This window comes from Crotalus tigris, unplaced genomic scaffold (assembly GCF_016545835.1).
Source record: "Crotalus tigris isolate CLP2741 ecotype Arizona unplaced genomic scaffold, ASM1654583v1 scf7180000017863.408763, whole genome shotgun sequence".
Lineage (NCBI taxonomy): Eukaryota > Metazoa > Chordata > Lepidosauria > Squamata > Viperidae > Crotalus > Crotalus tigris.
The window spans coordinates 54,155-75,260 of record NW_024096684.1 but is presented as its reverse complement, the minus strand read 5'-3'; the positions used below and the strand labels follow the sequence as shown (position 1 = coordinate 75,260).

General features: G+C 37.3%; 1 protein-coding gene across 2 annotated transcripts in view; it reads right to left on the bottom strand.

Moving 5' to 3' along the window:
* LOC120308075 (ribosomal protein S6 kinase alpha-2) overlaps positions 1-21,106 on the bottom strand; it is a 128,779-nt gene that overhangs the window by 78,029 nt on the left and 29,644 nt on the right. For both annotated transcript variants that reach the window (XM_039343548.1, XM_039343549.1), the window contains exons 2-3: positions 11,267-11,383; positions 8,325-8,406 (exon numbers count right to left, since the gene is read on the bottom strand). In XM_039343548.1, the coding sequence (XP_039199482.1) occupies positions 8,325-8,406; positions 11,267-11,383 (199 nt within the window). The remainder of the gene's footprint in view (positions 1-8,324; positions 8,407-11,266; positions 11,384-21,106) is intronic.

Here is a 21,106-nt window from a genome sequence, read left to right as displayed (position 1 = left end):
ACATCAAAAATGAAATTTAGTTGCCTGCTCTCAAAGTGAAACACATACATGACACACACCTAAACATACTATGTACAACATATGTTTAGACCCACACCCCTACATATACATAGCAAATAAATATTAAAGACTGTCCATCTTTCTTCATCTCCAATATGGACTGACATGCGTATGAAAGTTTAGCAGCCCAACTCAGCTTAGTTGTCCCTATTCTGAAAAGTGTTTCAATCTGGATCGTTCATTTCCCTCCTTAACCCCCATACTTTTGAGAGCTGAAGCAGACGCAGCCAAGCAAGGCGCCGCCATCTTATGAACAACAACAAGACTTTTACTGATAAACTCTCCCTTAACCAGGGAAATTTGAGCAATTATAGACCAGTCTCAAATGTTTCTTTCTAAGAAAGAGGGCCAAGATTTTGAGGTCTTAAAGTTCTAAATATATCTGAAAAGTACTGATTTTCTGGATCTGGTATATTTCAACTGAGCTGTCAGTCAGGATAGGGTACTGAAACTGCTTTGTTCAACTTGGGTATGACCTAAGTTGAAAACTAGATGGGGAAATTCAGTTTTAATAGTTCTCCTGGTCATCTCAGCACTTTCAGTACTATTTATCATAAATTCAATTCTGGATCACTTGGTGGAACAGCGATACAAGTCTTTCTGTCAGGCCTTTTCAAGTAGGTAGTGCTGGAGAAACACTGTTTAACATCTGGGGCTCTGACCTACAGTGCCCTAAGGAGCTTCATCTTATCCCCCCCACCATGATGTTCATAAAACTGCTGGAGAAGGTTTCCAGTATCACCAATCCAGAGGTTCATTATCAGCAGTACTTGAAGGAGATCTGATTCTATTGCCAAGTGTAGAAGTTTTAAAAAAAAATCCTGTTTTGTCTTGCTGGCAACTTTAGGTGTCAGGAATAGAAGAAAGAATGGAGAACCTAATTCTTGCCAACACACATGAGATGACTGAAGAAATGAAGATGAAAGTACATGGAACCATTGGCAGAAAGTGACCATGCTGCCCTTGATGTGATGATACAAGAGAAGGAAAAACAGAGAAGAACACACAATTTTTACTGGAAGGAAAAATGAGAGACATCTAAAAACCCAATGTAATGTACACAGAGCTTTCTAAAAGGCTGAAAATAAAAGGCTAAAATGTGTAAGAAATAAAAGGAAAGGCATAGAATCAAAGAAGGATACAAGTCAGTCACCAGAAATCAGAATTTTGTCAAAAACATTGAAAGTCTAAATAAGCTGAGGCTTGTGAGGAATGCTCGATACCCTGAGGAAAAAAAAACCAGAGGTTATATTGTAAAGAAAAGGAAATGAGTTTGTAATGGATGATGACAAGACAACAGAACGTCTTAACTTTGTATTTTATATCCATTTGTCTCAGAAGAGAACAAAGAATTAGCTAGCCATCATTGTTCCACTAGTGAAAGGAGTGAGATGCAGCTCAGAATATATATTGAGAAGATTTTTTTAAAAAAAAAAACAAAACAAAACCCACTTAACTGATTTAAGTGAATTCAATTCTTCGGGGTCAAATGAATTACATCTTAGGTAACTTAAGGAATGAGTAAAGGTTACTGTAAAAGTGCTAACTTTTGAGAACTAGTGAGGTCTGAGAAGATTGGAGGATAGCAAATCTTTAAAAAAAGAGGAGGAGGATCTGGGAAATTACAGAGCTACAGTATTCATTTGCCTTCTATATTCAGAAAGATGATAGTGATTTTTAAATATCAAGTTAGTGAGGACACGAATAAGTGTTAATCAATTAACAAGAATCAACATGTATCTATTATAAGTCATGTCAAATTTACTTTACTCCTTTTTTTAATATTTACTGCCTTAGTAGATCTTGGGAATGTCACAGACATAACAAAGCATTTCATCATATATGTCATGATATAATCAATTAAACGATAAAACTAAGCTATATAACTGTTAGCATGATTTATAATTAATTGAGACTGTACCCTGACAGAATTGATAAATGGCCCCAATGAGCTAAGTAAATGATTATCAAAGTTGCAGATGATACAGCACTGGAAGAATAGCCAACAACCTAGAAGACTCAAAATGATCTACTCAGGCTTAACAGTGAACTGAAATAAATAGAGAGGATGTAATGTCATGTGCATGGAAAGATGAAAAGCAAAGGTATAGGAAAGGAAAGACATGACTTGGCAATTATATATATGGGAAACATCTGACTGTCCTAATACAGTGGTGGCGAACTTATGGCACGTGTGCCAGAGGTGGCACTCTGAGCTCTCTCTATGGGCACACGGGCCATCACTGCAGCCCCGCCTCCCCCGTGGCCCCCTCCTCACCCGCAGCCGCCTGGAGGAGAATCGCCCCTGGGCGTGGCCCGCACACAGCAGCACAGCCAAGGACATGGCAGCCAGGCAGCGGGGACAAGACTCCCCCCTTGCACCCTGTCGCACGCAGATGATGCTGTGGGGTGCAGGCGGAGGGTGTGGCTGCCATGGCACTGCAGGGTCGCCTGGGTGATCTGTGATGGGCCATGGAGGCGGTGGGGGCCCTGCGGGCTGGCAGAGTGAGACGGGGAGGCAGGCGAATGGGAGCGGGGGCAGGGCAGTTTTTGGGCACTCGGTGTCTAAAAGGTTCACCATCACTGTCCTAATAGATCACAAACTGAACATGAGACAATAGTGTGCTGCAGCTGCTAAAAAGCAAATTTTATTTTGAGTTGTATTTGTTAACAGGATTCAATCAGGAGAATAATTGTCTCACTCTCTAATGCCTTGGTCAGGCTTCATTTGAAATACTGTATCCAGTTTGAGGTATACAAAAAGTAACAACAAACTGGAGTAAAGTCAGCTGCCAAGATGGTACAAGATCTGGAAACCAAATCCTATGAGGAATGGTTAGAGAATCTGGATATGTTTAGCTTGCAGAAAAAACTGAGGGAAGATATGACAGCAATGTTCCATTAGCTGAAGGGTTGTTATCCAGAAAGAGTGGAATTATTCCTTATTGTCCAGAGGATGGCTTTCAAACAGAAACTATATCAAGTAGGGGATTGGCCTTTGAGGTTATTTCCAACTTTGTAATTCTATGACGCCTCAAGAAATATACCTTTTTGATAGATGCAGGAATTTTACAAAAAACATTTGTCCTGATTTTTTTACTAGAGTATATCTATAGTGGTAGTGCAAATTACTACTGGACAGACTCAAAGAAATGTTCTGTAAGTGTAATTCTAGTACACATTGATTAATGCAAGTAACTAACTGAAAGTGATTATAACTGAAAGTTTTATGTGAGAACTAATCTGTAAGAAGCCACTGTCAAAAATCAAATTTCAGGAAGAAAGCCAAATTGAAGTAGGAGCTGATTAAATCTAAAAAGCGGAGAGACAACATCTTTTATCTCAGTGTTTAAACTGTAGATGCTTCATCATTGGATGTTTTTAAAAAAAGACTGGACAGCCACCTTTCTGAAATGATACAGGGTCTCCTGCTTGAGCAGCGGGTTGGCCTAGAAGACCTGCAAGATCCCTTCCAGCTCTATTCTGATTGGAACATTAAGGCCACTGTAGAGCCCCATTGGAACAAATCTGCTTGTAGATGTCTTCCTTAATATCTTCCAGGATTCATGTCCCATTTGACTTTATGGTTTTATGTCTGACAAAGCCACCAGACTGGTGAATGTGAAAGCTTCAAATATGATATTGGCCAAAACAGAATGGACTCTTCCTAATTTTATTCTTGTCTACAATTTCATTATCTAAATTCTGGCAATATCTTCCCAGATTCCCAGTCTAGAGTCCTAAATTCAAACCCTAAATTTAAAAGGATTTCAAAGTATTCTTCTGGCTGTCCTAGTATTCACAGACAATTGTTTTTCAGTGAGGAGATGGAGACTTCATGTGTTTAGAGAACTCTCCTCAGCCCAGTTATGGAACAATGAAAAGTATCTCATCCACATTCTGAACAAATCATTTCCAATGTGACAGCTAACACTATGTGAAGCACTATAGAGCTGATTTAAATACAGTGAGCATCTTATGCTCTTAGGACCATAACTCCATCATTGTTAATCCCGGAGAAAACTTCTGCTGGTGAATCTTATATTTAATAGCAACTTCTGCTATTTGCTTATATTTTATACATGCCACCAAAGTACACCATTATACTCCTGCATCCTAAACCAATTTCATTAATACGATAAATGTTTCTGATTATTAAAACCAGGAAGAAATTCATGCAGATTTAGCAAATAGTAAATATTTCTTGCTTTATGTGCTTTGTGGTAGGAAAGGATAAAACATGTGAATTGACTCAGTGACCTTTTTCTGAACCCCAGCTATTAATCAGAATATAATAGGAAACAGAACAACAGCTTATTTTCTGTAAGAGGAACATTATCTTTGTTTTTCAGAGGCACTTACAGTATTTGCAGCAGACATAGCACCCCCTTTTCTCCCCTCTCTATTCAATTTTCCCCCATCAGGGCCAATCTATGTGGGTTTCTTTGGCAATCCAGCTTTGGCATTTCAATATGAAAGAATATCTTTAGGAAGAGATGAGGAGAAAATGTGCAATGCTCTTTCAGCTAATCCCCCCAAAATGGTCTTTTTCTTCCATTTTACAGTAGGTCTCCTCTAAAGTGTGACCTACCCTAACGCAATTTAGGGCTGGTTCAGAGGATTCTGACATTTACTGAAGACTTCATGTCTATCAATATAAGCCCCCTAAGCATTATGTTCTGCCTCTGCTTATGTGAGGATGCAAAGCAAAGGTCATAGGTGCAGTCAGCCATATCAGGTAGACCAAATGGGAAATAGAATAGAACAGAGCTGGAAGGGACCTTGGAGGTCTTCTAGTCCAGCCCCCCGCTTAAGCAGGAGAACCTATACCAGGGGTGTCAAACTCAATTTCATTGAGGGCCGCATCAGCATTGCGGTTGCCCTTGGGGGGCCAGGTAGGTGTGGCCAGGGTGGGTGCGGCCTACTGGATGGGCATGGATGGAGTGGGTGTGGCCTACTGGGTGGGCATGGCCAGCTCTACATCGTTCGCGTCAAGGGTGCCTGTGGGGGCCTGGGCAGGAGTGGGACAGATCTGAGGGTCTCTGGCAGAAGGGGGTAGGATCGGGGCAAGCACCAAGGCATGGTCCATTTCTTCATTCCTCACAAAGGGTGACATTTCCCCAGCATGCACCCAGGGGGCGGGGCCGACGCGGCAGGGGCTGGTTCCTCGCTGTTTCTAGACGGCCTTGTGGAGCTAAGACTGAATGCGTTTCAGCATAGATGGCCACCATAAAATTGTACACTGGCTCCCGGACAGCCTGGGCCAGGGCCAAGGCAGTGGGGGCCGTTCCCTCACTGTTTCCAGGATGGCTTCGCGGGCCACATGAAACCACTTCACGGGCCGCATCCAGCCCCCAGGCCTTGTGTTTGACATGTCTGACCTATACAATCCAATTCTACTTCATTGTAAAGCTACATTAACAGAACCCTGCATGTCTGAAAGCCTAATTCTTCCACTGTCAACTTTTCAGCCCAAGAACTTAGGGAGGATCCTTCTGAGCCTCTTGCCCCACCCACCATGCTGTCACTTATCTGACCATTCCCTAGGCAGCATCTCTTTGTCCCGCCTCTTAAGATCCTTCAAACATACTATAACAGATGCTGGCCATTTCCGCAGTTTCTTTCAAAGTATGGTGATTTATAATAATTGATAGTAAAGAATAATAGTCAGATCTTTGAGCAGTAAAAATAAAACGTAGCTGGTTTCACAAACAAAAACCGCAGCTTCAAAAAGCAGAACCTAGATTGGAAGACAATACACTTTGCAAGTCTTGTAACACATTCCTAGCATATATATACAGAGATGTTCCACTTACTTCTAGGGGATTTATTTATTCAGATAGGAGTACTATCTGAAACATTCCATTATCGTAGAACAATAATGGGAGTGGGGAAACTGGCAGATGGGGTGTGTTTTCTGAACTGCACTGAGTTTTTGTTTTTTGTTTTAAAATATACTTGTGTAAGCTTCAGTGATTTGTAAAAATAATTCAAAAACTATTACAAATATCGAATAATGCTTAAATCATAAATGAAAATTATAAAGAGATTAATTAAAATAATTCACGTCTCTAAAGTCAACTTCCATATCTAAAAATCTGAAATGGGATAGAAAAGTTTAGCATAAGAAAAAGGTAGCAAGGCATTTTGTGGTGAAGTAGAATCACAGTAGAAGCAGAAAAAAACAGTATTCTTAGAAATGTAAAGCTTGATGTACCACTTATGAGTATTCTAGTGTAATATTGACTTTAGTCCAAGCTCTTATTTCTCATTTTATGGATTTGACAAAGGCCCAATTGCATCCATTAGGCAAAGAATTGTGTGATTGAAATAGCGTATAAATCAACACACTAAATAGGAGAGTGCAAGAACATCTTATTTAACCCATTCTCTTCTCTGAAAGATTTCTAAAGTGCATTATTTTTCATCAAACTGAATGAGAACCCATCACAAATAGGGCAGAATTTCTCTGCTTTATATTAGCTCATAATGTTCCTGGTAGAAAGCTATCTAGCTTCTTCTTGAATATATTTATAACAAAGAAAGTTTTCTAAGTTTCACTACCGAATTACTTTTACTTGGAGGGTTTCTTTTTTCTGATTTGCAACTGCCTTTATTTTTACTTACTTATGTAATAATAATCCAATAAATATTGCTTCCCATTTATCAAGGAAGTCTAGGCAGCAAACAAATAAAAATAGAATTTAATTAAAACAACAACTGACTAAAGTTGCATTAAGGCTCAATGTAAACACAAGAACCATTTGACACATACTCCAACTCATGTTGGAGTTCCCATGCCAACTTCCCAAATCCCAGTATCGGGGGGGGGGGGAGCCAGATTTCATGGCCTTGCATGAGGTCAAAAGAGCAGGAGCTGTCCATATTTAGTGGGGAGCCTGTTTTATAGGGTAAGCAGCATAACAAAGAAGGTATGCTTCCAGGAACCCACCTTTGTTTTATAGATGGCACCTGGATTATATTCACTCTGCCAGATCTGAAACTACCAGTCAGTCAGAAACCACAAGGCCTCTCACAAGCAACTGGTTCCATGCCATGTAGGGTTTTAAAAGTGTCAATCAGCACCTTGAGTGCAGTTCATATAGGATATACCTACTGCACCTGCCGATTCATTCTGGACTAAAAGAAGTATCCGCGTGTATGAATGACTGCAAGCAGTGCCTCTCAATCTAGAAATGGCTGCAATTGGAGCACAAGATGTATTTGTATGAAATTTCTTCTCTAGGATCCTACATACCTATGTTGCCCTAAGCATCCTGCAGCATTAACTCACTCTTCCTTATTTTTCAAAGACAAATCAAGAAAGATCAAGTTCCATTTCCCTTGGTCGTATATAAAAAAAGCTGGATTTTAGGCTAATTTCCTTTTTATCCATAGCTACCTTTGTTGAATCAGAATATAAGAGCCAAACATAATACTCAGAGTAATTCTTTGTTATGAGACTGATATACATACATACAACCTGGAATGCAACAAAATCACTTGTCTACCTTGTTTTCCCCGAAAATAAGACCTACCCCGAAAATAAGCCCTAGCTTGATTTTTGGGGGTGGGCCTAATATAAGCCCTGCCCCCAAAATAAGCCCTAGTTTGGGGGTGAGGTGCAAGCCTAAAAATCAAGCTAGGACAGGGTGGGGGATGGAGTTACCCCATGCACCCTGCACCCGCTCACAGTTGCAGTCAGGCCTTCCATGCCCTGACACTTGCCTATCTTGTCGGCCCACTTCCGCAGCCGCTCACCACCACTCGCACATGTGCATCGCCCCCGGTCTCCAGTTGGCCACCAGAGGCCTTCAGGAAATGCCTTGACAGCTGAGAATGGAGCTCTGGATTGATGCGCATGGTGGACCCAGTCTCCATTTTGCTGTCAGAGGCCTTCAGGAAATGCCTCTGCAGCCGCAAACCGAGCTCTGGATTGACGCATGCAGTACCGCCCTGGAGATTGCACGCATCAATCCAGAGCTCCATTCTCAGCTGCAGAAGCATTTCCGGAAGGCCCCTGACAGTGAAATGGAGGCTGGGGGCGATGTGCACAAGTGGCAGTGAGTGGCTGCAGAAGAAGTGGGCTGGGTGAGACTGTTGGTGCTGCTGCTGCAAGGTGAGACCATGGAAAAGACATCTTCCGAAAATAAGACCTGGTGCCTCTTTTGGAGGCAAAAAAAAAGGCACTGTCTTATTTTTCGTGGAAACATGATATTAATCAAAAGAGTTATTGTACACTGACTCTGTTTTTTTTTTCTTACCTTTTAGAGTTGCTTTCTTAAGTACCTTCATTGCATAGAGCTGCCCAGTATCAGATCCTTTGATTTTTCTCACCAGGAATACCTGTGGGGGGGAAATCCAAGGGGCACTTTACTGAAGTATGTTTAAAATAATGGTACTTGTTGCATTTGTTTAATGTAAAGCGATCCTGCTAGGTTTGTAATCAAGTAAGTATGCATTTCCCTATTCTTCAGTATTTATTTAGAAAATCTATGTGAGCCCTATTTCCTTAACAGTTCTTTGTGGCTTACAAAAAAAAAAATCCACCAGAAAAGTATAATCAAAACAAGAAATACAGAACAAAGATAAAAAGGACTTGATTTCAAAACACCACACCACAGAAACAGTTGCCCTCACAATCCCTGCAAAAATGGCCAAATTCACAACTGACAGCAAGCTTAGAGGAGTGGAATAGAAGAAAGCTTCATAGGAAATTTAAATGTAAAATGTGTAAGATATATAAATTATGATGGACGCTAGAAGTGGGCTTAGAAGACAAACACAGAGCATATGTCAGCTTTTAAAAAGAAGGTCCACTTACCATCTGGGCCATTTTTGGAGCTACCGGTAGTAACAATTTTAAAGACTAATGCATTATCAGTAGAAGCTCAGGGTCTAATACTCAGAAAATAAATAAGGGTTAATTGAAATCCCAAAGTTTTACCCAAGCGTTCTTTAATATAAATAGGTTTCTATATCAGTTTTGTGCTTCAGATATATTACATTTGCCCACACAGATAGTGAAATAATGACTTTAGTGGTGAAAGGAAATCAAAGGAGAAAAGGTTTATTTATTGATATTTCGTATTTCTTAACTGCTCATCTCCCTCAGAGGGCAGCTCTGGGTGATAAGATCCTGATTTTTCTCCAAGAAATGGTTTTTATGTGCTGAATAGTAGAACAAAGAGCTCCAAGTGAAAAACAGGATACAAAATATTCCTTAGTCTAATTTTATGGAGTTTGATATTCATTTTTTATTACAAAATGATAGGAACAAAAACAAATGTATTGATTCCCCCTCTCTAAAGTAAAAATGCACATACACCATCTAATATTCAGACCATTGTAAACCCTCAGATCCTAGTTCAGATGTTTGCAACAACAAATACCTGAAAACTGCAAAGTATATCTTCTTGAGAAACATGTTTAATATTTTGAAATTAAATATTTCAGAGCAGTTTTAGGGAAAGCCAACCTCTTTCTCAGTAACACATTTCTCTCTAGCAATATCCACTAAAAGAGGCACAGCTGGAACTAACAAAGTTAGCTACATATTATTTCACTAAGCACTCTCAGAGAGGAAGAACTGCATTGGATTACCTATTTTTTTAAAAAAATCACTGTTCATAGGAATTTACCTTGCTTGCTTTCAAGCATCTTACCGTAGTTAGGAGGAATTCCCTTTTTTTTGCTAGTTTAATTTCCAACCTAACATGCTCAGAAACCCAAATCACTAGGTTTAAGATTGCAACTATATTGCAATAGTTCAGAAGATAATAAAATATATACTAAGCTGTCAAATAAGTTCATTTTCATAGAGAGACTGGTCATCTTATTTTTAATAATTCCTCAAAGGTTGTTCAATTTTTAAAATACCACTGAGTGAATTTTTAAAGGTATTCAACCTTTAAGATTATCTAGGAATTCTTCACAAATTAAAATATCTGCATTTCTTTTAATAAGCAACAAACCTTTGAAGAGTGAATTATTTTATGTTCATGAGTGGGAGAAGAAGAATGGGAGAAAAAAATCAATACACGTCATTTGATTTTGCATAGTTTTGCCTTTCTATAACTAGAAAGTATAGCTATAAATGTAACTTTATATTTAAAAATATATAGTCATTTGTCAGCTGTTCCCTGTAATATTGCATTTGATTGTATTCCTCTCAAACTATATGTGTCAAACATTAAATAATGTTTAAGAAGATATGAAAATAAATATCAAACCTATAAAAAATACAACAAATGAAAACTAATACAAAACATTATTCTCTGCTTATTCCTATCAAAAGCTATCCACTGCAAAATAATTTCATATAATTCCATTAGCTGAAAAACTGGTTGCCTTGAATGCAGATATATTTTAAAATATATTAGTTTGGTAAATGTGGAACACTGAAATATTGAAAAGTTTTATGGATTCAGGCTAGATAAAGAGTACTTTCTCAATTTCCCTTCAAAGAGTGATAGATTTAGCTACAAATGGCAGATCTCAGGAGTCGTGCTTTCCTTCCAATTTTGTAGGTTGCATCTAATATAGAACAAATCTTAGCCAAAAATGGCTTCTATGCTTTATCTTCCATGCTTCCCTATTTCAAATTATTATATTCCCCGAAAATGCTCTTTCAGGAATCAAAGTTCTCTGCAACAACTAAGCTAAATTGAAGGTGGGGGAAACTGTGGCATCTGGGATGCCTTTATTTTGGTTCACATAATCCAATGGCAAAGTAAAGCTATTGTTCTGAGTCAAGGTAGAATAATAGAAGGTACCAAAAGACCTGGAAGTTTTCTTCACTCTCCATAGCTTTAAAGGCCCTATCCTTGAACAAATATTAGGCTGATCCTTGAAAAAGAAGCATGGCTGCTTCTATCTTTATGGCAACATGAAGGAGGATAAAGAAAGAAAACTAGGTACAGAGGAAGATATGAGGAGTCAGAAGAGGGGAGAAAAAGAAAGCTGAAGATGTGACCCTAGATGTGAGTCAGGTGATGCATCTCACACTAATGAAGAAGTGGTTCCTATGTCTGAAACGAGTGAATGAATATGTACTTTGTGAATGGTATGGTGGTCTGATTATCTGGATATTATGAATACAAGGAGGCTTCACAACAGCATCAACTTTCAGCATTCCAGCCTAAACACAATGCATTCTGGGAACTGATCCACCAACTTTGAAGACACCAGACCAATAAAACATTACCTTTCCATAGGAGCCTTGTCCCAGTACTTTCAGGAGCTCAAATTGAGAGGGATCTGCTTTTTCGAAACCTTCTTTGACATGGTGACTGATGTCTATCTCCTTTACGATGCTTTCTTCCTGTGAATGAAAAAACAAACCAAGGCATAGTTTATAGCCTGGATAAAACTAATTATGTCACTTAATTCCAACTGCTATTCTTTTATTCAATTTTCACTTTAAGACTAAGAATTATACCCGTGTGAAGCTATTAGTTCCATCCATCTTTGTGCACAAATGTTTTCATTTCATGTGTTAAACATATTGAATTTGATTGTCATTTACTTTCATGTATGAAATATGTTGATTTATTACTGAATTAAAAGAAAAGTAAACCTGTAAATCAAAACACAGCAGTCAGTTCATAAAACTGCTAGGGTGAATAAGCTATTCTATTACAAATCTTGTAAAGGAAATCAAAGGATAGATATTACTGTCATCAGATTTAGGGGTTAATTAGTAGGGGCACCCTAGAAGCAAAATCATTTTGGAAGATAAAAAAAACCCAAATTTGACTAATTTTCACCTAATAACTGCAGAATATTTAGTTGCCTTGATCAGCCATACAATAAGGACCAATCATTACTATTGATATGTCATATTTTAAAGTTGGCGCATCAAGGACCCAGAATCCTTACATTCTAATTGTAGGGACTGATCTGTTAAATCTAACAGGCTGAATTACAGCTAATAAGGACTATAGTAAGAACTCCCTCCAGTTAATTTAGAAGAATTCTTTACAAAGTTTATATACAGATGTCCCCAGTTCATAGTGGGGTTAGAAAGAACTTTTCACCCCAGTGCTAACTCAGCATTGCAAGCAACCCTACATTTCATGTCAGCTGTAACATCTGGCTGAACTTCTTCCTTTATGCCATCTTTAGAACTCTTAATGTATCTGTTTTATATATTCCAACTGGATCCAACATAGGTCAAGAGATGTCTAATATCTTGCATTATAAAATTGAATATATATGATACTTTAAACCTTGCTTTTTATAAAAGGGTCTAAAATGAAGATAAATTGCTATTAATTAGGAGCATGTAAAGCTATACATTCTTTCAGTTAGTACAAGGAACATTGTCACCAAAAGCCAGAATGACATTATCCTTATATAAACAAAGAAAACAGATTTTCCTCAGGAGAAAAGCTGAACAATATCTAATGGTGTATTCCTTAATGTACAATACTGAATAATACCTGCCAGCTTTAGATCTTATTAAGTTTTTTTGTTCTACATAAAGTGTTGTTATTGTTGTAGACACATAATTTAAATTGTCTGATTAAATGATGCAGATTGTCCTCTATGAAGCTGTGACTGAAGTCATTGCTAGCCTAGTCACCTTGCAGATCTGGAAAAGGTGAAGAACATCTTTGCCTAGGGCAACAAGGTCTCTTGGATTAGCTTTTATAGTCACTTTATGTAAATAAACAATTTCTGGAGAGTTTTTTTTTTTAAACCCAGGATATACTAAAATCCATTTACAAAGGACAGAGCTGAACATACATTATTGCTGAATTCTTCTTTGTTATAATCCTGTCTCCAGATATGTACTCAAAGTCATACTAAAAATTTCTTTACTGTTATTCTTGAGATTGGCAAAGCAACTAGAAAAACAGATATAGACTAAATCACAAGGTTTTAAACCAAAGTTTGTTGAATAGCCCATAGGAACCTGGTTTGCATATTACTGTTAAACTACAGTCCACGTATTATGTTCAGGCAAAAACAAACATACATTACATAGATCTTTCTCACTCTTCTTAATTAATATTTTTTTATGTTTAGTTTCTTTACATTTACATCACTAATATGCCAGATTTTTCTTCACTGTGCAACCATTTTTTTCTGTTGATATTGTAGGGTGTTTTTAATATTTTACTCTTACAAATAAAATACAAAACCAAAAAAGAACAAGTCATATTACGGCTGGGTATAATATGTGAATCTGATCCAAGGCTGCCTAGACTGGTTTCAGGATATAAAGGAAGTGACAGAAGCAACATACTGAACTCTTTGAAATACTATGAATATGTGATCTGTTTTAAATCTGCTTGATTGTTTTAAGTCCTGCTTGTATCCAAGCAAAGATCATATTTTTATGCAGTGCTAGAACAATAATCCACTCAGGTTCTAAAAACCTGCTCTGATTACCATTTACTCCTACTAACTTACTGAAGGCAATTTTTCTTAACCAAATGTTTTCAATTCCATGGAACTATCCCTCTCATTATCTCTAGCCAAGGCAAATATACCAAATAAAAATTATGAAAATAAATGTTCAGATGTGCTGAGGATGATGGGAATTAAAATCTAATATATTTCTGGGATTCTAAACTGAAGAAAAAGTTTAAAATAAATTTCCATATTTTTTGGGGGGTGGGTTCTGATCAAACAGGATACTGCCTTGTGTAGGATATGTAGCAAAAGCTTTTGAATACTTTCTGATTAGTAGGGAGAGAAAATGGGGAAATGCAGGAGCAGGAGGAGCCTAGAATCAGTGAGGTCACAAGTTCAGTGGACAAAAATCTACATTTAAGGCCAGAGGGGTCTAAATTAATGGCTACTAGCTTCAACTGGGCAATTAAAGCCCTGCATCTTTTTAATGTATGATCCTTCTGGTCTTTTGTAGGGCATTATATACCTGGATGTTTCCTCAGACATGGGCTGCAAAGTTAAATTATTGTTGGTGTATTTGTCTGTGATCTGAATTAAAATGGGGCTGTTTTGGAGTTTGGGCAAATGTTATTACCAAATCTATTTTCTTCTTACTTTATTCGATATCCTTTTTACTTGTAACTTTTTTTGTCAATTTAAATTAATCTCACCAGTTAGCAAGAGGTACCTGTCTTGACTTGACTAATTTGGATGTTGTCGTTTCTTAAATCAAGGAATACAATCTCTTGGGATTATACTTTAACTGAATAGTTTTACTTCCTTCTATGATGAAAGATTATTTTATTTTGCCTTTGAATAAAGGTTTGAATAAATGTTATCTGGCCATTTCTTTAAGAAGGTAAACATGGAGCTCAGAGTTGGAAAGAGAAAAAGAAAAAGAAAGGCAGCTGGTGGCTGGCCAGAGTTGAAAGCAAGAAAGGAGGAGGAGATAATACTATAATTAAAACAAAGAAAAGAAACCCGTAGTCCCATTTTGACATTCTATAATTAAGCATAACTTTGTTTGCTGTAACTCTTTAAGGAGAAACAACTTATGTCATCTTACATGGGTTTCATAAAACAAAAGGTTTGATTGTTCATTTTTAACTTATCCTCTGAGTAAATAGGGGAGTAACATAATAACACTCCCATCTCAAATCCAAATTCTACAATACCAGGAAAAAGAACAGGCATGACCAATGAGGTAAGACAAGCCAGTTATCAGTTCCCCAACAAAAAGTCTGCAATAAATTAGGTCATCTCCATTTATCAGAACTCCACCACAGCCGGTCCTATGACCAAATAAAAAAAAGGACGAAATTTGGGTGTGGGGCTAGTAATCTATCTCTACTGGCCAGTCTCCCTTTTTTCCTTTCACTTTTATGGGTGGGCAGTAGAAAGAAATGTCACATACCAAAAGTGTCTAGGACAGGGGTCTTCAAACTTGGCCCTTTTATGACTTGTGAACTTCAACTCCCAGAATTCCTCAGCCACGCTGGCTAAGGAATTCTGGGAATTGAAGTCCACAAGCCATAAAAGGGCCAAGTTTGAAGACTCAAGGTCTAGGAGGAAATAAGAAACCAGTAAATAACTGCAGCTGCACTCAGTACTTTGATTCAGAAAGCAACTAACATGTTGCTCAGGTATATTTAAAAGTGGAAAAGAGATATCTATCCATATTATAGGTAGTCCTCAACTTACAACCATTTGTTTAGTGTCCATTCAAGGTTACAACGGCACTGAAAAAAAGATTTAAGACCATTGCAGCACCCCCCATGGTCATGTGATAAAATCTGGTTGCTTGGCAACTAGTTCATATTTAAGATGGCTACAGTGTTCCGGGATCATGTGATCACCTTTTTTAACCTTCTGACAAGCAAAGTCAATGGGGAAGCCAGAATTATACTCGTGTGAAGCTATTAGTTCCATCCATCTTTGTGCACAAATATTTTCATTTCATGTGTTACTAACTTAACAACTGCAGTTATTCACTTAACAATTGTGGCAAGAAGGGTCGTAAAATGGACAAAACTCACTTAATAAATGTTTTGCTTAGCAGCAGAAATGTTGCACTTAATTGTGGTTGTAAAATTAAGGACTAGCTGTAATGCTACCATCTGTTACGCTTACAAATGGGCTTACCAAGGTACTGTACACTATAAGAGACATCAGAAATGAAGGAGAAGGATAATCAATTCTTTATCCAGCATCATTTCATCCTTGATGTTGGGATTGGCTTTATCATGGATGGATTTACATGTCACGGTAAGTGGCTTAGGCTGACTAATTCATGTACCACCAACTTACAATTATATAAATGGCCTTCCTTTGATGAAATGAGTCATCCAAACCTAAACTCTCCATTATTTTTGATAAGCATTCCCTGGAATATGAAACCAAAGTTAACTATTAGTTCTCACTTAGCATGCTAGACAAACCCCAAAAAATTACGGTTTAATGAACACATGGTATTAAAAAAAAATACATCGTCTAATGTGGTACCTGAACCAAATCGTTGGTCTGCATTTCCTAAACTCCAATAAGTTGAAGAATATTCCATGATAAGTGTTTTCTGAATCAGATCTCTTTTTTTTTCTCCTCTTCACATACCAGAAGAGAGATTGAGAAGACAATGAGGAGGAGTTCACTGAAGCAATACTATTCTACCAAAATGGGCATCAATTCCTCCAAGCAGCAGCTGGAAAAAATGTCAACTGTGACAGAAGACAATGGGAAGGTGCAAATCTGTTTCAGCAGAGAGATTGTGATCTGAATTCCAGAGTCATTATGGCTCAGAGTCATTAACAGCATCAGAGACCACCAGAAAAACAGCTTCAGCTCTTGCCGATTGCATACAAAATGAGACAGATTTGCAAATGCAAAAAGTAGGATTCCATTGATAATTAGTCCACAGGAAGCTCAGAGTTAGTGCTTTGGGGGCTGAAGTCTAACTATTCAAGATAGTTTCAAGATACTTATGTAACCCACTTTATATAGCTGTTCTTTGTAGATCCATTTAGCTTCTTGCCTTATATAATAATTTCGTCAGCGCAGAGACACTTATTTTATAACTTCCTATCACAAACTGTACCATCTTGTACAATGACAACCAACTTTTTTTGATACAGTATATCGGTCAAAATAGACAGGTTACAGAAAAACTGTGACACTGGATTTCAGGGGAAAAAAACTTAGTAGTATTATCTTGTCCGAAAGATTATATCTTTCTCTCCCCTATCTGCTCTGCCTTAAAAGTTCAAAGTTACGTTACTAAAAAGAGAAGTTACTAAAAAGAGAAGTGTTTCATACATTTTGAAAGTAATAGCTTAAGGAGTTTAATTTTGCAATTCAAGCAGTGAAACTATTATATTCGATTGCAATCTTATACCTGGAAGTAAAATTTACTAGACTCAGTAGAACTTTCTCCTGAGTAAACAGAGGTAATCCTTGACTTATGACCACAATTGGGATCAGAATTTCCATTGCTAAGCAAGGCAGTCATTAAGTGAATCATAGAAGCTTGAAACTTAGCTACAAAGGAAATGGGGGCACTCAAGAATCAGTGAATCATAAATGAATGCAGATGGAGCCCCAAAGGGAATAGCAAGTACGAAAGAAGTAGGTTCAGATGATTTGACCATATTGAATGAGGACAGAATCATAACATGAATATATGAAGAAGTTGAATGAGTCAAGGGGAAAGGAAGAGTCAAAAAAACAGTCATGGTTGTACAAATTTAGACAATTGATGAAATCTCAAAAAGAGTAGTGTGGTGTATGTGACAATGCATAGTTGTGCTGAAAGCAAGGATGATTTTCAGGCTTAGAATAGTATAAAGAGGAATAATTGGTATAAACTAGATTTAGCCAGATTTCCTTGGGTTTTTTTTTCTGGGTTTTGCTGTTTGCTCATGTTTTTATTTTTTTAGTTTATAATGGTCTAGCAACGAAATTTCTCATCGTTGTCAGCAGTAAATCATCCTTTAGTTTCAGGATCACTTGAACAAAACTGAACAAAGAGGTTCTGAAAAAAGAACTGCTCTTTAAGGAAGAACAGAGAGCTACAGCAAAGGAATATAACATCTGGGAATGCTTCCAGATGCCCGTATCTTTATCCAAAGTCTACTAACATCAAGGAAAACACAATCAGGCTAGTATTTTAATTTCTGTATTTACATTACCATCCTGACCCATGTAAGCTTAGTGGGTTAAAAAAAAAAAACTGGAATATTTGTTGGTAAAAATGATGGATCAATGAATGTTCTTGCAGCCTTCCAAGTCCACCAATCAATTCTGTGCCTTTGCCACCCATTTGTTCTTTTACAGATTATTCTTTTGTTGAAGAACAAAAGGCAGTGAATGAATCAGTGTATGGAGGTGGCGGAAGCAAGGATGATTTGCAAGGACAGAAAGATATGGAAAAGCCTAATGCATAAACTGAAGTAGCTACTACATATTCCTCTTTCTTCGAGTGATCACAAATTGAGGTAAGTAAAAATAATACACATTATGGTTTAAACAGCTTTCATTCCAACATATGACCATTAAACTCACGGTTTTCCTGAAAGTCCATTAAGTCCAAAAACTAAAATCATTGCAGCTCTTTGTCTGTGCCCTTAACCGCTAAGTTAAATTATTTCTAATTCCTCCTTTGTCCACATTATGTTCACCAATGTAAATGTGTACTGTACATATAAGCTAGTGAACATAACTGCTGTTTCTGTTGGTCAGAAATAAAATATAAAGCATTCCATTCTGTGAAATTTGCTGCTTCAGACTTTTTTTTTAACCTCACAAAATTCTGAATTGCAGCCAGGTTGGATAAATTCAGGGATATTTTTCAGCTACTTATAAATTATGGATTTCTTCGGAGATTTGTAAAAATAATAAATTAAGTAAATGAAATAAAATAAATATAATTCCTTCTGCAGGCAGAAGTGATAGACTGGACAGAGACACCAATTGCTGTGACTGCATCTCTTCATACGTCAGAGGGAGCATCCCAATGGAAATGAAACAGTAAAGCACCCAGTAAATATAATTATTCTCTGTCATGGATATAGCTGAAATAATTACAAAGAGAAATAAGCCCACAGTTGCTGTTGCAACATTATTTACCTAAAAGCAATGAGATGTATTAATTATGGGTAAACATGGCAGGACTGGTACAACAGAAAGTTGTTCCTCTTTCCCAGTTGCGCATAAAATCTAAGTAAAGAATTTCTTACTGTATCTGTATCTAGATGTAACACTAATGCCAGCACAAATCCAGATACAATGACATGTTCCATAATGCTGGTCTCTCATTCTAAATGTCTTCATGTTACAATCACCTTGCTGAAATGGCCAGAATAAACTGACTTAAATCAACATCCATTTCCATTCAGACTCACTTGTCCTTGCCGGCTAAATTACCCAATTAATCAGCTATAGTCTAGTACCGGTACTCTTATCTTGACTTGAATCCTGTATTCTTTGGAAAATTTGTGTTCAGTGAACCTATTATGCATTAACTCTTTACTTACCTTAATGTAGTACTCTGCACTAAATATTTATCTACAGAAAAAGAAATGAAGTTCAATCAAGCTCAGCAACAGATATACATGAAGGGAGAATAAATAATTTGTTCTGGAGTTAGGAAGAATCAATGAAGGAGAATTTATCAGAAAGGAAGAAAAAAGAAAAACCACTGAAAAGAAATGGTTCTGTCAAACCTACAAGTCCAACAGCCCTTTGCTTTTTCATGAGAGCATAATTTGATCTGTAGTCTAATAATTAAGAACTTACAGTATTTTCTGGAAAAAAAATATCAGGCATGAGTTTCAAGATTGGCATCTTTGAAGTTGACCTTTGAATGTTCAGCATGTTAAACAACATGCTTAGAGCAGACACAGATAGGAAAGAAGGGGAAAACCACTTATTCTTTACTACTTAAAATTGGTTGTTGGGTTAATATACTTATCACTGATACCCTCCAGAAATGTTGAATTTCTCCTCTGTCACCTCTCTGTTGACTAGGAATGATTGAAGTTGAATCCCATTTTGGGAAGATAAGGTTTGAGAAGGAAGATCTACCTGCTGGTCCCTCTTCAACATTCTAATAACTTTTTAAAAGAAATATTTTGCATGGGAGCCTATCTGAAATACATGGAGTAAACATCTCATACTTTTAATTATAGCAGAAGCAGGTGCTTCTTAAATAATGTTTGCTGATGATAGCACAGGAGGAGAAAATGTCAAATATATGCCAAAGTGACAGATTTAAAGTGAGAAGGATGTCACTATCTCAGACAGCTAATCAACAACATGAAACAATAATTATCTCTTCTTAATCATCCAGATCTGTCTATCACCTTTTCTTTAACTGTGAGGAATTGAGATACTTGTGTTTCCTAAAATTTTGCAATGGAAAAGAAAACAATATTCACTTGTTAGATTAAAGATCTGCCTGAACTCTGTACATCTTATGGAAGAAGAGGACCTTGTTAACTTTAGTAAACATATATGAGTGATATTTGAGGTTTAATTTGGTCTCTATTGAGACTTTCAATACCTTTTTAACTTCTATGCTAGAAGAGAAGTGAAAGCAAACAATTTCCCATAAAGGAATCATATTTAGCTCAGACGTCTGCAGTTGCTGACCTACTAATCTAAAGTAACTTTTCATTTGTTTTCTCTTAGTCTTTTTAGGAAAGTACTATATCCTGACCATTAAAACCCTCAACCAAAATTTATAAAAAATTATTAATTACTCAGGAAGGATAAGGTTTTTAAGCCTTCTCATAGGAGATAAAAGCAGATCTATGTGTCAGACCTGAGATGCTGTCAATATCCTATATATGGATGGAAAGATAATTTAGGCGTAACATCCATCAGCAGGAAGAGTTGGAAGACCCGTTTCACTATTTTTGTATTTCTCTAAAAGTTGTTTCTCCCCATCTAACAATTTTCCAAAGGGAAGTTATGACTACTGGGCAAAGACTGTAAAGAAGCATGTCTGCCATGCTACATTTTAATCGCTTTCCTGCCTTTAGTGCATTATATTGCAAACCAATACATCCTGCACTGTGGCAAACTATGACTCCATGAATTCTGTTTTGATTCTGAAATACAAATTACAAGACATGCTCCTGATCGATCACTTTTAAAAATTTGCCACTGTAGGGATAAAGTGAATTTTTAAAAAAATAACAGTTAAATCTCTTATGGCCCTTTGAAAATCAAGAAATTAACTCTTTAGTGGACCATTTCCCCTTATCTTCACTTAATGTGATAATGAGACTATGAGATCATTGCTGACCGGTGACTTACTTAGCATACTTAATACCAGGAGATCATTTTTTAACATCACCCTCCACTGTTGAGAGCCAACCTGGTGTAGTAGCTAAAGCATCTTGCTAGAAACTAGGAGACTGGGTGTTTTAATTCCACCTTAGGCACAGCCAGCAGTGTGACCTCAAGCTAGTTCCTTCCTTCAGCCCTAAAAAAAGGAGTTGGCAAGCTGCTTTCAAAAAAAGCTGCTAAGAAAACCGCAGGGGATTGTCACCAAGACTCAAAACAGATTTGTTTTCTTCATTGTAGTGGGGCTATAATGCACCACTGACAGCCAAACAGCTGTTTGCCGCATGGGCAGCCAACTCCACAC